The sequence below is a fragment of the Chaetodon auriga genome, chromosome 16, assembly GCF_051107435.1.
Source record: "Chaetodon auriga isolate fChaAug3 chromosome 16, fChaAug3.hap1, whole genome shotgun sequence".
NCBI classification, from domain to species: Eukaryota; Metazoa; Chordata; class Actinopteri; order Chaetodontiformes; family Chaetodontidae; genus Chaetodon; species Chaetodon auriga.
The window spans coordinates 12,239,633-12,253,947 of NC_135089.1; the positions used below are offsets into that span (position 1 = coordinate 12,239,633).

At 43.6% G+C, this 14,315-nt stretch overlaps 1 protein-coding gene across 2 annotated transcripts; it reads left to right on the forward strand.

Moving 5' to 3' along the window:
• Positions 1-452: 452 nt before the first annotated feature.
• Positions 453-11,312, forward strand: nptx2a (neuronal pentraxin 2a). 2 transcript variants are annotated; one of them, XM_076753253.1, is made up of 5 exons: positions 453-1,458; positions 3,229-3,475; positions 5,497-5,741; positions 8,599-8,778; positions 9,355-11,312. In XM_076753253.1, exons 1-5 carry the CDS (start codon positions 1,009-1,011, stop codon positions 9,580-9,582), a joined length of 1,350 nt encoding a protein of 449 aa, XP_076609368.1. In that variant the 5' UTR covers positions 453-1,008; the 3' UTR covers positions 9,583-11,312. The 2 variants fall into 2 exon arrangements, with proteins under 2 accessions (XP_076609368.1, XP_076609369.1); XM_076753254.1 differs by having other exon boundaries at positions 866-1,458; positions 3,232-3,475.
• Positions 11,313-14,315: the final 3,003 nt, after the last annotated feature.

Genomic DNA, 14,315 nt, shown 5'->3' on the forward strand with positions numbered 1-14,315 from the left:
AACCTCCCATTTCAACTGTGGATTTGAATTGGATTTACTAATCCTTATGGTTTGACCTTAGGCCACGTGTGCCCTGTTGGAAGAAAGAGAAAAGGCATCTTAGTTCAAACAAGTTCACATTCTGTGGGGCATAAGGAGTGCAGCAGTTTCCCACTGTGGGATCCAGAAAGCTGTTAAGTGATCAGTCATTACTCCGAGTGTCAAACTGTTAAATGATGGATGGTATGGCGCTTGTATTCGTGGGGGCATCATTTACAGTAGCTAAACAAAGGTTACAGAGTCCATAAGAGGCGACCACTGTGCATTCAAACTGGAGCACTAACTCTTAATGTGTTTTTGTTTCACATCTTTTAGCAGCAGCGCATTTGAACGGGTCACAGAAAGTCAATAAGACGCACCCATAGCATGACTTGGATCTGCTGAGACTCACTGATGACGTGGGCTGAAGCTGTATAACCGGAGCGCACAGATGATGAGCGGAAGCGCCAGTGCGCACCTCCCCATAATAATCTGGCTGAGCAGCGTCGCTGTCTTTTCAGCACCACTCACTGACAATCCAACCAACCGGAGAGGCAAGACAGACAAACCTGACTTCTCTGCATCCTTCTGTGGATTTTTATATATTTAACTGAAGATAACAAATCAGAGCAACTTTTTTGTCCCCAGTAAAGGAGCTATCAAATTCTGATTTTAATCTACCGAGTTATCACCCGCTGAAAGTAAGAATTTAGATATATTGGTGTATTTTTTTTTTTCAAACAGGACCGACCATGTGGTTGGTGGATGTATGATTTATTATTTTTCACTGCGGATTCTGGGTTGCTTTTTCTCATGGTTACACTATAAGTTTGATCTTTTGTTTTTTTTCTTACACTTTGGATGTCGAGAAAATGTCCGCAACCACTTGAATTATTGAGTTGTTGGTGAAATAAGTTTATTTGATTATTTTACGGGAGTCTTCAAACGTTCTGGTAGTAATTTAATACGTGGATTGTGTGTCTAGTCGGGATGCTGATCTTCGTAGTTGGACTTTTGTACCTGGTCAGTGGACGCACGGTGCGAAGCCAGGATGCTACAGGTAGCCGCTTCGTTTGTAACGCCATTCCCCCGGGCGCAGAGCCGGGCTGCGGGTACGGTCCTACGGGAAACCGTGTTCAGAGCAGCAGCCCCGTGGAGGACGAGCTGCGGAACACGATCATCCAGCTCCGGGAGACCATCCTGCAGCAGAAGGAGACCATCGTGAGCCAGCAAGGGACCATCAAGGAGCTCAACTCCAAGCTGGCGCGCTGCGAGGCGGCAGCGGACGAGTCGTCGCAGGGCAAGCCCCGGGGTCAGGGCTCCAGACGGAAGGACTACGGCAAGAACACCATGGGAGACCTGCCCCGGGACCCAAGCGAGACCATAGACCAACTGGGCAAGACTATGCAGAGTCTCAAGGGTCGGCTGGAGAACTTGGAGGTAAGGTGGCACAAACATGCAGCTGCTGCGTAAACGTGCCAGAAATTCACTTTTCTTTTATTCTACCCCCAAACCAACGTTATTAATCACTTATATCAATGTCATCAGAGCCACACGCGCCTTAGCCATGCCTTTCAGCGTTTTGCCAGTAATACTATGGAGCATAGCACACACGTCTAATGCTCTGCGCTGGAGACCTCTCAGTAGAATCGCGAGATCAAAGGGTCACGTAATAGGCATGTCACATCAATACGTTTTTAATCATTAAAGGATAACTGTGATGGTGAAACCCGCAGCAGAGCAGCCATCAATAAGATATGAGCAACAAAAACTCTTGTCAAAGGTGTAACCATGCATGTGGTGCAGGGATATGAAATGCATCCTTGAATAATTGATGAGTACCGCGTGTGTGTGTGTGTGTGTGTCTGTGTGTGTGTCTGTGTGTGTGTGTGTGTGTGTGTGTGTGTGTGTGTGTGTGTTCCACATAATGCTTTATTTGCAGTCATGTGACTAATTATTCATAGCAGCTGATGAGATTAATTCCAGAAGACTGCACCTGCACCAGAGCAGTGAAATTTTATGAATCAAAGCGTTTGCTGGCTCAGTCGTTCATTTTCCTGTTGACCTGAGAGCTTTTGCATCTGGACCAGCCCTTTGTTCAGTCCCAGCAGACCTCACTTTTGGCTCAGAGATCACTACTCATATTGAGGTCAGCTATGGTGGAGTGCTGTACATACTATACAGCAGAAAGCTGGTATGAGCCGTGGCTTTATCTCTTATGTCATATCATATCATCAGAGTACATTTTTCACCACCTGACAACCCCGATGGCACAAACAATCACATTGCTGTGTATTTTAATTCAAGGTTATTTCTATATACAGTATGCTGCATTGCCGATCCATCCATCTCTCTGTTCCCCTCCCCCCTCACCCTCTCTCCTTGATTGCTTTAATACCCTGATCAAATCAAGGATATACTGCTGCTGTGTGGATTCATATTATATTGCATTTTAATCACATATCTATTGATCTGCATCTGCTTAACATAATGATTATTGAAAGACTGGTCTTGCTGATACCATATGACTCCCTAGAGCAGGACTTCGCTCACTAATCAAAGCCCTCTGCATATCTCAACAGTTGCATTCAGGACCTTGCAATTGCTTGCTTCAGCCTTTGGTGCAAGATTAGGGAATCTCTCATTTGAGCTATTTATGTGGGTCCAATTTGTCAGAAAAAGATTCATCAAACTCTGTGAATGTGCTACAAAGTGGCTGAGTCCCAGACAGCAGGGCAGAAATGAACATCTGAGGGCTGCACAGTGAAAGCACCACCTAGAAGCGTGGGCCTGGGCAGTTGTTGTCCCCCTTTTTCAAAAACCATCTGCCGTCAAGCCTGGTGTGACCTCTGGGTGACGTCACGTGTGGCGCCTACCTTTAATACCCGACCTAGCCATGGGTGTTTGGCAGGTCACCAAAGTCCACCACAGGGACACACTGTCTTCATTTTGATAATGCTGTATCAAAAACAATGGTGCTAAAAGGATATCAGACCTGAAAGGTAGATAATATCAGTCATCCACTGCAAATCTAGGTCTTTATGGAGACTGAATGCTTGTTTGAGCACACAGGATTAACTGGATTAAATGTCTGTGTCATTGTTCGTATGTGTCACCCCTCTATCTATCTATCTATCTATCTATCTATCTATCTATCTATCTATACGCCTTTCTGCTGTTCCATGCAATCTTTCCCACTCTGCCTCCCAGCAGCAAAGTTTGCGTCTCCCCAGCACAAATGTGTCAGCTGGAGGTGTCTCAGCACTGACTCCCTTGCCACCGGAGCTGCGGGAGCTGCTGCGGCAGCGCCTGGGTGCACTGGAGACCCAGCTCCTCCGGAAGGTGGCCGAGTTGGAGGAGGAGAAGAGCCAGCTCTACAATGAAACAGCGGCCCACCGCCAACGCACAGAGAGCACTCTCAATTCCCTCCTGGAGAGGATCACCGAGCTTGAGAAAAGTAAGTGATACAATGGGTGCTGTGAAACGTTGGCCATGTTTAATGCCAGACATTTTTTGGGGGGGCTTTCTATTGTCTGGCAGATTTTACACTAATTAGTCAATCCCTATGCAAATTTTTGATGATGCAAGGAAAAAACCTCACAACATAGTCTTTTGTTTCTCTCAGAGCTATTCTCGGAGCAGCTCCTGGTCTTGGAAATAAGGCTTGGAAAGCAACACTGAATGCTTAATTAGTTTAAGAAATATTGGAGGGATGTCCACACTCCAGGGCATCACTTTGATGGTAGATGTCAAAATAACACAAAATATCTCTACCCAACGGAAAATTATTTTAGAGCATCATCTCACCACTCTCTGGACATTTCCTGTCGGTCCATGTCCCCTGAGGCACAGTCGATTCAATCAGTGGCCGTTTAAGGATACAAGGTTTAACCAAAGTTAATTGCATAGATTTAAAGCAGTTGGGCACAACAGGCACACCTACCTCTACAATATAATGAGTCAATACAGCAGCCCCACAATAAATGCTACCTTTGTGAGCCTCATTAAGTTCAATTTACGTCAAGACTGTGTCAGAGAGGTGTTGATTCAATTTAACAGTGACTACTGAGGCTGGAGTCTGTGGTGTTGTCTTGTCAGATGGAAATGAGAGGCTTTCTCCATCCATGATAGCCCCACAATTAATTTGTAACATGTTCTTGTTGTCTCCGTGATCTGGGCTTACTGGAGTAGAGTCCAGCGCCCCCTGATCCTTAGAAGTTTGAGCCTGAGCTTATAGAGGAATAGTATGAGGAGCTCCAAAGTAGCTGCAGAGGACATTTTTATATCCTATTCCTTTCTCTTCTTTTGTGTTGAGTTGTGGGTCAGAGTGCTTTTGCTGGTTCCACATGTGCAAACCCTGCTGCCAGCGTGAGCCCACATTGTGAACCTTTCATTCAGTGTTAGAGCTGCACAATACAGCCAGAAAAATGGTAGTTTGAACAGTAGCTAAGCCTCAAATACTCTGCTCGACAAAGATAAAACAGTGGTTCAATCCCATTAAAATATGCAACACATTTCCTTCGTACAAATTCTTTGCAAAGTAGTGTGTGTGTGTGTGTGTGTGTGTGTGTGTGTGTGTGTGTGTGTGTGTGTGTGTGTGTGATTTTCACTTTCTCCTGTTTTATTTTCATTTTGTCTTTAAATTTTCAGCAACCCTCCCTCTCTCTTCCTGTCTTCATCATGCATGATCTAGCACCCGTGTTTACTCCATTTTTGGTTCATTTCTTTATTCAGAGTCTTTAAAATATTCAAACTGTTGTTATCCCTCTTTAACTGACCAACAGCCACATAATTTATAAGCTTTGATGCATTTTGCATGTGACCTAACGCACGCAACAGGGAAGCCTGAAAATAATATGCCCATCAGTCTGTCGGTCTGTCCACTACTTTGGTCCAGACTAAAATATCTTAACAGTGGAATGATGAACATGGCGAACATTATACCTAATATCAACATGCTAGCATTATTCTTGTGAGCATGTTGGCGTGCAGATGTTAGCATTTCGCACAACCTCACAGAGCTGCTCGCATGTCTGTCGCCTTGTTGTGTTGTGGGACTTCAAATGGAACATTGGTTTTTCTTCCCTCAGATGACAAACTGGTTGTCAGAATGACTTACATCTACTAGCCCACAGCTAAAAATCACCAGTTTTCTCATTGATGTGATGTAAGAAGCAGCTGGCCAACCATGACCACCAGTCATCCATTATTACTTTGTTCTATGTTTACTTTGCTAGCAGCTTCTTCTTCCTGTTCTTCAACAACTGATCCTTACCTTCAGCCTCGTCTTCCTCTTCCTCACCTCAGATGGAATTGTCCTTCCATTTTTTTTTTTTTGTCACCATCCTCAGGCATCTCCTGCTAAAGTCTTCAGCATCATCATCAGAAGACCACACAGGAGACTTTCCCGATTGGATCAAGTCATAACACATTAAAACCCGAAACATGTAACCATATGCGCTCATTATCCATCAACAGGTAATAACGCCTTCAAGTCTCCCGAGGATTTCAAGGTGTCCCTCCCTCTTCGTACCAACTACCTGTACGGACGCATCAAGAAAAGCCTCCCAGAAATGTACGCCTTCACTGTGTGCATGTGGCTTAAGTCCAGCGCCAGTCCCGGAATAGGAACCCCGTTCTCTTATGGCGTGCCAGGCCAGGCCAATGAGATAGTCCTCATTGAATGGGGGAACAACCCAATCGAGCTGCTCGTTAATGATAAGGTAGGTCCATAATGAGAAGCAAGTGCCTCTGTGTCTTTAATTACTTGTTGTTAGAGAGAAGAGCAACTCTGATTCTCTCACTCTTACCCTGATTATTTTCTTACATGGGAAGATGTGCTTGAGTCAGAAGTCATTTATTATTTGCCGCCTGGCAACACTGTCGGCTGTAATGTTGGCAGTGAGCGTAGCTCTGTGATGACGCCCGTTAAATGTAAAGAATGCATGAATATGTTCACATTGGTGTGCGCTGCAGTGTGAGGCAAGCACATAGCGACTGTATGCACATGTGAGCACAATAATGATAGAGGAGATTCACTGACCATGGGCTCTGAATATTTAATTTTGCACCTTATAAACATTTAATATCATTGACCCACATTCCACACACCCAAGAATAACAGTAATTCATTAGAGAACTTACGCTGCCATGTGTGCTCATTTGAAGGCCTGGTCTTCTTTGCTTTCTGTGGGCACTCCATCACATACTGTGAGCTTTCAGTCAACTGAGAGGATTTTAATTAACACAGCAGCAAGCAAAGTGGCAGAAACATACACGAACATTTCAAGTCATTCAGTCTCCAAAGAAAAAGAATTGTAATTTTCTCTTTCGTGATGGCATGACTGCATCTGCGGCAGCGAAATGTTGGATTTCGGTAAAGTGTTGCTGCACTGGAGATGATTTTTTTCCCCCACTGTCTTGTTTACATTGGGGCGTTATTGGCACAGGCAGGTCTCCTCACAGCTTTCCCTTCACCATGCATTATACATGTGTTCAAGTCAGACAGATGAGAGAAAGATGGTGGGAGAAAGGGATGAGAGTATGAGTGGGAAAAAAAGAGGGAAAGGGGTAGGAAATAGAAAAGCTGCAGAGTGTTGGAGGTGACTGAGTGCTGAGAGGAGGGGAAAGAGTGAAAGATCAGAAGGTGCCAGGAAAAGGAAGTCATAACGCACTAGGAACAGAGAGGGAAAGCAACCAAGAAAGAGAGAGCGAGCTGGAGGAGAGAAAAGAGGCAAGACTTGTGAATACGATTAGCGTATGTGCAGCAGCACATCCATGTGTTGAACTTGTTTACAGTGATAACAGGGTCCAGTGGGGCACATTGTTTATGCTGATGATTTAGCTGCATAAGGAGAGGGAAGTAGAAAGCTGCCTTGACAGTATTAAAAAGTGCAGCGTTGCCTGTATTTTGTATTTGTGGGTGGCTCTGCAGAGACAGGATCTTTATTGTTTTACACTAACATCTTCATTGGGTTAGTCAGTGTTTTTGTTCAGGGAAATCACAGATATCTCAGATTTTTCTCACAGATTTTTTCCTCCAACATTCAAATCAAGTAAAACAGGCTTACGCCATTGGAAAAAAAAAAAAAAATTCCAAGTGTGGCTGCCAGGAGTTTAATCTGTAGTGGTCTTGTACAACATTAAAACTGAGTTCCTTTGGCAAGTGTGCATGGGTAATCTGGTAAATCTGACGTTATCTGGAAGACCATTTTTCAAATTTTTTGAAAAACTTCAAGCAATTCTCTGCAGATTAATCTGGATTCCAGAATTTTCCCCAATGCCATTTAAAATTCAGATGTTTTTCTTTGACATCATGCACGTGAGCTCATTTTGTTTTATCAGACTTGGCTGGAAACAGATACTTTGCTTACATCTTATCTTTTTCTATGACCTTTTAAAACCATTTTAATACTTATTTGCAGAACCTTCTGCAGCCGTTTGGAGCTGAAGAACAAAATGTCCTTTGGACCATAAGTTAAATAATCAATGACCTTTGTCACAGCAGACATGTTGACATTTTACAGCAGGAGAAGCAAAGATGAACTACTAACACCTGCATTAATTTTAGGCACCAGCTCCACGGCCCTGGCATTACACATGTTGATTCAGTAAAACACAAAATGAAGTCAAAGCTCTGCTTTGCAGAAAGTCTGATGTGAAAAAGGCCTATAGGAAAATTATAATTCTACTATAATAATTATATAAAATAATTGTAACACTTTATGTTTTGAGACTGAGCTCATTTGTAGTCATTTAAATGAAGATGAGTGAGTCATTTATTCATAGAAGTGTATGCCCTGTGGATATGGTCTTTTAATATTAAGCTCTTTGTGTACAAATCATTATGGCTGTCATACATTAAGCGCTATTTGAAAAGAATTTATTTTTCATTTTGAGATCCCAAACAGTGAGCGAGGCTCAGATTACTCCCACTCGGAGAGACTTTATAATAATGCTGCCAGTGTTCCGGTGTTCCCAGTGGCATTTCAGATGCCACCTGGCATTCTTAACCAGGTCAATTGCCTCTGTAATTGCGAGTGACTTGAATTTTACTTTCAGCGTCTCTTCCCATCTTTTAAGTTTTATATGCATCTGCAACAACATGAGTGAGAGTGAAGTAATTGTGTAGGCTCATAAGAAAAAGGCTAATGAGTTACACGCTCACAATCTCATGTGTTGCGCCGTAGCCTCAGAGGACTATGATGTCATGGGTTGGTAAAATAACCAGTTGTTTTTCTTTGATCTGTGAACAAAGCGCAAAAGCATAAGAGGACGTTGTTTTGCTGTTAGCTACCCGACTGCTTTGAAGGATGTTCTATCCCTTGATGTCACCTGGGTAATCTAAATTTTATATGTCGCATTGGCTCATCTGGAGAATGCTCTGCAGAGGGCTGTCTCTTTGAAGCCCTAACCCTTCTAATTGCTGTCCTTGTTTCTAACGTGCCGCAATTAAACTCAAACCTCTCTTGACTTATCTTGCCCCATTATACCCCCCCCCCCCCCCAACCCCTTCCCTGCTCCTTGCTCTTTGCTCACTGTCCTCATGTTACTCACCCTTTGCCCTGAACTCCTGACCAGGTGGCCCAGCTCCCTCTGTCAGTGAGTGACGGCCGCTGGCACCACATCTGCATCACGTGGACGACCAGAGACGGTTTCTGGGAGGCTTACCAGGATGGTGAACGGCTGGGCACCGGGGACAACCTGGCCCCGTGGCACCCAATTAAACCTGGAGGGGTGATCATCCTGGGCCAGGAGCAGGTGAGCGCAATAGAGAAGCTTAGTCGATAAAGAACAGGTGTGTGTGCATGCATGAGTGTGTGTGTTTTCCCTCCCGGTGTGTATTCTCCCCTGAGCTCAGTGCCGGAGGCACAAAGCAGGGAGCAGGGGGAGAGGAGGCGGAGAGGCTCTTCTCACGCTATTGTGGTCGTTTCAATCTTACCTCATTCATCTACCTCTCAACTGCACCTTTGTGCCCTTGGGAGTCTCCTTAGCGGGTTATTCTAGCGGTTAGCTCCATGACAGCATCATGCATATACATAAGAAATGGACAGTGACGTATGAATAATGTCCTTAGAGAGCCATTAACTCATGCTGCATTAGTTTGCAGCCTAAGAGGGGCTGCGTGGTTCTATGTTTCAGTCATTCACACAAGGTGAGATTGCTCCCTGTTGCACAATATTGGAGACTGCACATCACTTAGATATTTAAAGTGGCAGTACACTCATTCGGAAGTTTGATGAATATCAAGCAGAATTGATTCATTTTAATTAAGGTCTGTTTACATTTCCTTCATAAGCTAACTCAGGAACTTTGCTTTTCTGTTTCTCTATGAAGGACATAGTCGGAGGGCGTTTCGATGCCACCCAGGCCTTTGTGGGCGAGCTGAGCCAGTTCAACATGTGGGACCGAGTACTGCGACCCGTGGACATCATGGGTCTGGCCAACTGCTCAGCTTACATGCCGGGCAACGTGGTTCCTTGGATTGATGCAAATGTAGAAGTGTTTGGCGGTGCAAGTAAAGCTGCTCTGGAGATCTGTGAAGATCGTGCTTTTGATTCCTAAAGGATCTGACGCAAGGAAGCCCAGTATCGCCACGGGGATGGAGAAGCTGAGTATTCTGACTGTTTGTTGCTTCAGTCAAACCCCAAAGTAAAGGGTATAGTGCAACATCTTTACATATTTATATGTTCCGACTGCTCAAAGACTCAATGTTTAATGGACTCACATGTTGATGTGTTCATTCAATTTGAACCCTGAGGACATTACAGGAGACTTCAAATTAGTGTGCTCATCTGAAGAAGATATGCTATTGCATCAGTCTACTGTAATGATATGACCTACTGTCAGTCTGTGTTTTCTCTTCAGCAGATCAGCTTTCATTTGACACCTCTTTGAAAACGGCTCTTTTTGGTTGCAATCCTTAGACTGACAATGCTGCACTGTATTCGTAGTGAATGTGAGCTCAAACAGGCTTTGATGTGCGGTGGAACACTATTCCTGACTTACATGCTAGAATACGAGATTCTGTGAGCCTCCTTGCTGTTTAAAGAGCAATGAGACGGCGAACCAGAAGTGCAGTGAAATGAGGTGGATGCTCATGAGTTCAAAGTGGACGAGAACGACCCTCGCTGTTGATTATTTTTGAGACAACGCGGCAGAACGTCCAGATATTATGCATGAGCCCAAGCGGTGAATGGATGTCAGTTCAGAAGTGACAGTGCATGCTTCCTGTCAATACACAGAGTGCGTGTGGTGCGTCCAAACAAGCCAATGTGGCGTGCTGACAACATTACATAAGAGTGTGTGTGTGTGTGTGTGTGTGTGTGTGTGTTTATGCGTGTATGGCTTGTCTTGCGTGTTAAGAGATTATGAGGCAGGGAGGACATTTTCATTCTTGTAAATCTATGCTTAATACCTCTCTGCCCCTTGAGCAGCTGCCATATCCCAAACAGCTTTATGGATGGGCTGGCTCTGCTCAGGTTAATAGCAGTGTCGGACAGATGCCCGGCACTGGCGCATCGACAGAGCAGTGGATGCCCGCCGATTGCCCGGTGGGGGCAGGGACTGGGCTATGACCTTCAAGGACAATCCTTAATTCCTCATCTGGGTAGTAATTATGTGTGTTTATGAATGAGTGTGGCAGTGAGCAGGGAGGGATGTCAAATGAGAGCAGCACTCTGTGGGCATTATGAATGTCGCTAACAGATTGAACAAGAAGAATAGTTTTGATCCATGGATATATATTTTTTAAAATGTGGGGAATCAGTGGATTTTGGCACTGCTTAATGAATACATTTGATGCTTTTTGCAGCTTAATTTGTGTTTGACCTTAATGTTGTGGTGGATATTTGTTTCAGTGCTGTTTGTTCTTCATAAACAGTGAAATACCGATATCAAGCCTGGTGCTGGAGCCTCTTAAGGAAACAATGTAAAAGAGGCATCAAAGACAAAAGTTTCTTTCTTTCCTCTGTGTGAAATTTCCTTACCGAGTAGACACTAGTTCAAAAGCCATTAAGAAGCTTCTATCCACATTAGGAAACAATGCAGTTGAAAAGAGAGCAGAGGAGATGCAGTCGGTTATTGGACAGCGCAGAATGTTATAAAAGTGAGGGTGCACACTCAATGTTATAAGGACTTGTTGGATACGCTGCCAACATGTTGTGATTGTTCCTCTTTTGAGTGTCTTTCTGAACAATGTTTCAATGTAAAATCAAGAGACGTCTTTCCTGTATTGAGTGTATTTTTCTTGCTTTTTCTGCTCATGATTTCTGTCCATTAGCAGCACATTATGTAAAAAAAAAAAAAAAAGCTTTGTTTATATGGTGAATGGCCTTTTGTGAGAACCATATGTGCTTTTGCTTGTGGACAATTCAATTCCAGCAGCACAGACAATGAGGGAAAGAAAAAATGTTTGCTGTCATTGTTTTAAAGTCACCTTCCGCGTGCAGTGCCCATTTAAGTTTCTGCCATGTGGCTGAATGTCCTTTTGCACCCAATAAAAGACAGAACAAGTTCCAGAGGTGTGGCAATTAAAGCGGCAACTCAATAATGTGACAGAATAGCTAAGCAGCTGTTTGAGCAGTTGAAGCGTGTTTGATTAAGATATCATTGCACTGCATTAGTAATGAAGTCAGAGTAACCTTGAAGAGGTCATGCACCATTCTTCACGGATGTCTCTTAATAAGGAAACCATGCTTTAATCTGATGAGATCACTATTTTGAGATTTCTGGTCACACTGTTAACATAGAGGTAGATGTTTGTCCTGTTGGTCTAGCCATATCATTTGTAGGACTAGCTATAATACACATGGAAGGATACGTCCTCTCATTTGGGCAATGTAATGTTGTCCACAGTGGAGAAATCCTCTGGACTGGCAGACGTCCAGGTGGAAATGAAAAAATCTGCCCATGCGGATTATGGGAGCTGCTACAATGTAGGACACTGGGAGCCTTCTTCATTCTCCTTAGTGCTTTCTGTTGATGCTACTGCCAGTGTGTTGGTGGTGACGCACCGGGGGGCTCCTGTTTTTTAATAGAACAAAAATCTGAGGCCTCTGATAGACAAGCAACATTGTGAAATATGTAAATATGTGTGTGTGATGTTTTCTAGCACACTCTGTACTCCTAATTTTCATCGCATTGCTACTGTAACATTCACTGCACATCCCGGTGTTCTCAAATGTTAAGCACAAATGAATTATTAAAGAAAAGATTTCAACTCGCATTGAATAAATTATAAATTCGTTAGTTTGTGTAAAAGGCATTGTAGATTCTTTTCAGAAGTCTGGAGAACAAAAGACGACGGCAGATAGAGTGATGATATGTGGTTCCTCGTCAAATCTTTTCTACGCTCACGTGCAAGAAAGGACGATGATATTACACATCTGAAAACTTTCTCATCTTCATCTTTGCCACAACTGGACAGCTCTTACAGATGTTACCTCCATGATAACTGCTGCTGGTGGCAAGGAACTAAAGGAAAGGCGTGTGTTTGAATCCCAGCCCTTTTCAGCCTCCTTCAAATTATTAATGCAGAGGAGGACGAGGAAGAGGAGGATGTGTGTCTGCTTGTGACAGCTGACAAAAGTTTTGTACAGAGGCTTATGACAAACTGATTGCTGCTGTCATATCTCCTGCCTTAATTGCTGCCATTCTCCCTCAGGTTTGTTGAGTATTGTGTATAAGACAAATTATCTTTCAGAAGGTGTTGCATGGAACTAATGAAACCTAACTGCGAAGGGAATTAGACTGAAAAGCATCATCTTTGAGCGTTACAGATATCATCTGTCTCTCTGACAGCGGCATGATTCAACAGGATAAACAATGAGTGCGTTTGTGTGTCAGCGTACGTGGGTGTGTGACAGAGAGCAACACTTTGCTGGTGTTTTGGGTCTGAAGAGTAGATTTGTTGCGGTTATTGAGTTTTTCTCCCGCTGCAGTGGTGTTTGAAAGGGAGATTTCCAGCCAGTGAAATCCTGGAGGGTTCATGAAGACATGATCTCAGCAGCTGCTGCGGATGCAATGATAACAGCATCATTAAAAACAAATTACTAATTCAGCGGTGTTTGTCTATTTATCCATTACATGTGGATAGAGTGACACTGAATGATTACATGGCTCATTCTTATTAAAGCTTTCGTTCACATGCACACGTTCCTCTCTCGGTGCTCTGGATCATGTGGCTTTTTCAACATCTCCCAGGGTTCTGGCAAAGTGTGTGAAAAGCCCATAATTAAAATCAAATCACACTGAGTGCATTTGATTGCCAGTGGATACGTGCATGGATCTGCAAGGGGCCGGAGGAGTTGAGCATGGGGGAAGGAGGTAGAAGAAGAGTGCCATTCTGCTCCTAGCGCCCTCTCTCGTACATGGAGTCCCCGTGGAGCCCCAAAGACGGAGCTCTGTAAAGACTGAGAGAAAAACAAGTTTCAGAATTGAGTCTGGAGAAGTCCTTTGGCTTAGTAATTAAAGCCTGATGGAAGACAAGCCCGTGCAGAAGGCGAGGCTCTCCGAGGCATTTGAAAACTGCTGTTTTCTTGGATGTCACAGACTATTACTGAGACCCACAAACCCCCTTCAGCCTGAATCTCTGCCTTTATGAAATTATGCATCAAAAATGTTACATTCTGTTCCCCTCTCCCTTTCTGTCTGGCAGCCATTTTTAAATTTGAAGTAGAAGAACTCTCATTTTTCATCACAATATGTTCTCTAGAATTTCATGGTTTCTTATTGTTATTTGATTGCCATCAGTACAGTATCATTCGCTCATTTTAGGGGGATGGACAGCACAGATTTTTTTTCTTCAGGACAGGAGGTCAAAGATCTCCGCTTGACCTTTTCCCACCATTTTACTTATTTACGCTCAGCAGGCTGCGTGGAGGAGCTTAAATGTTGTTTTGGGGGAATGAGAATAAAAAGAGTGGAGACAGAGGTGACACGAGGGAGGGACGAACAAATTAATCAGCACAGAAGAGGAAACAGCTGCTGTGTGACAGTTTGCAATGCCACCTCCCTGAAGATCAAAGAGCTTGTGGATGGTATCTGAAGATATTCATTCATCTTTATTCTGTCAAGCAATCCACAGTATTTTCAAGCATAGTAGAAAATTGTAAATCTGACACTTATTCATGCTCAGATTACAAAGCCCCATAGATTCACTGCCACGCTTTCTTCTCTCTGAAGAAGAAGATATAATGTGTTCCTACAGAGACCATTTACATTTATAACAATATCTAGGATTTCTACAGAGGAAACTACAATAATGAACCTGGAAGGTAGGCTGTAATACAGAATTT

Coding starts and splice junctions, on each gene's coding strand:
- nptx2a (XM_076753253.1), top strand. CDS start 1,009: ATGCTGATCTTCGTAGTTGGACTTTTGTACCTGGTCAGTGGACGCACG. Junction 5,742..8,598: donor AGCTGCTCGTTAATGATAAG/GTAGGTCCATAA, acceptor ACTCCTGACCAG/GTGGCCCAGCTCCCTCTGTC. Junction 8,779..9,354: donor TCATCCTGGGCCAGGAGCAG/GTGAGCGCAATA, acceptor TTCTCTATGAAG/GACATAGTCGGAGGGCGTTT.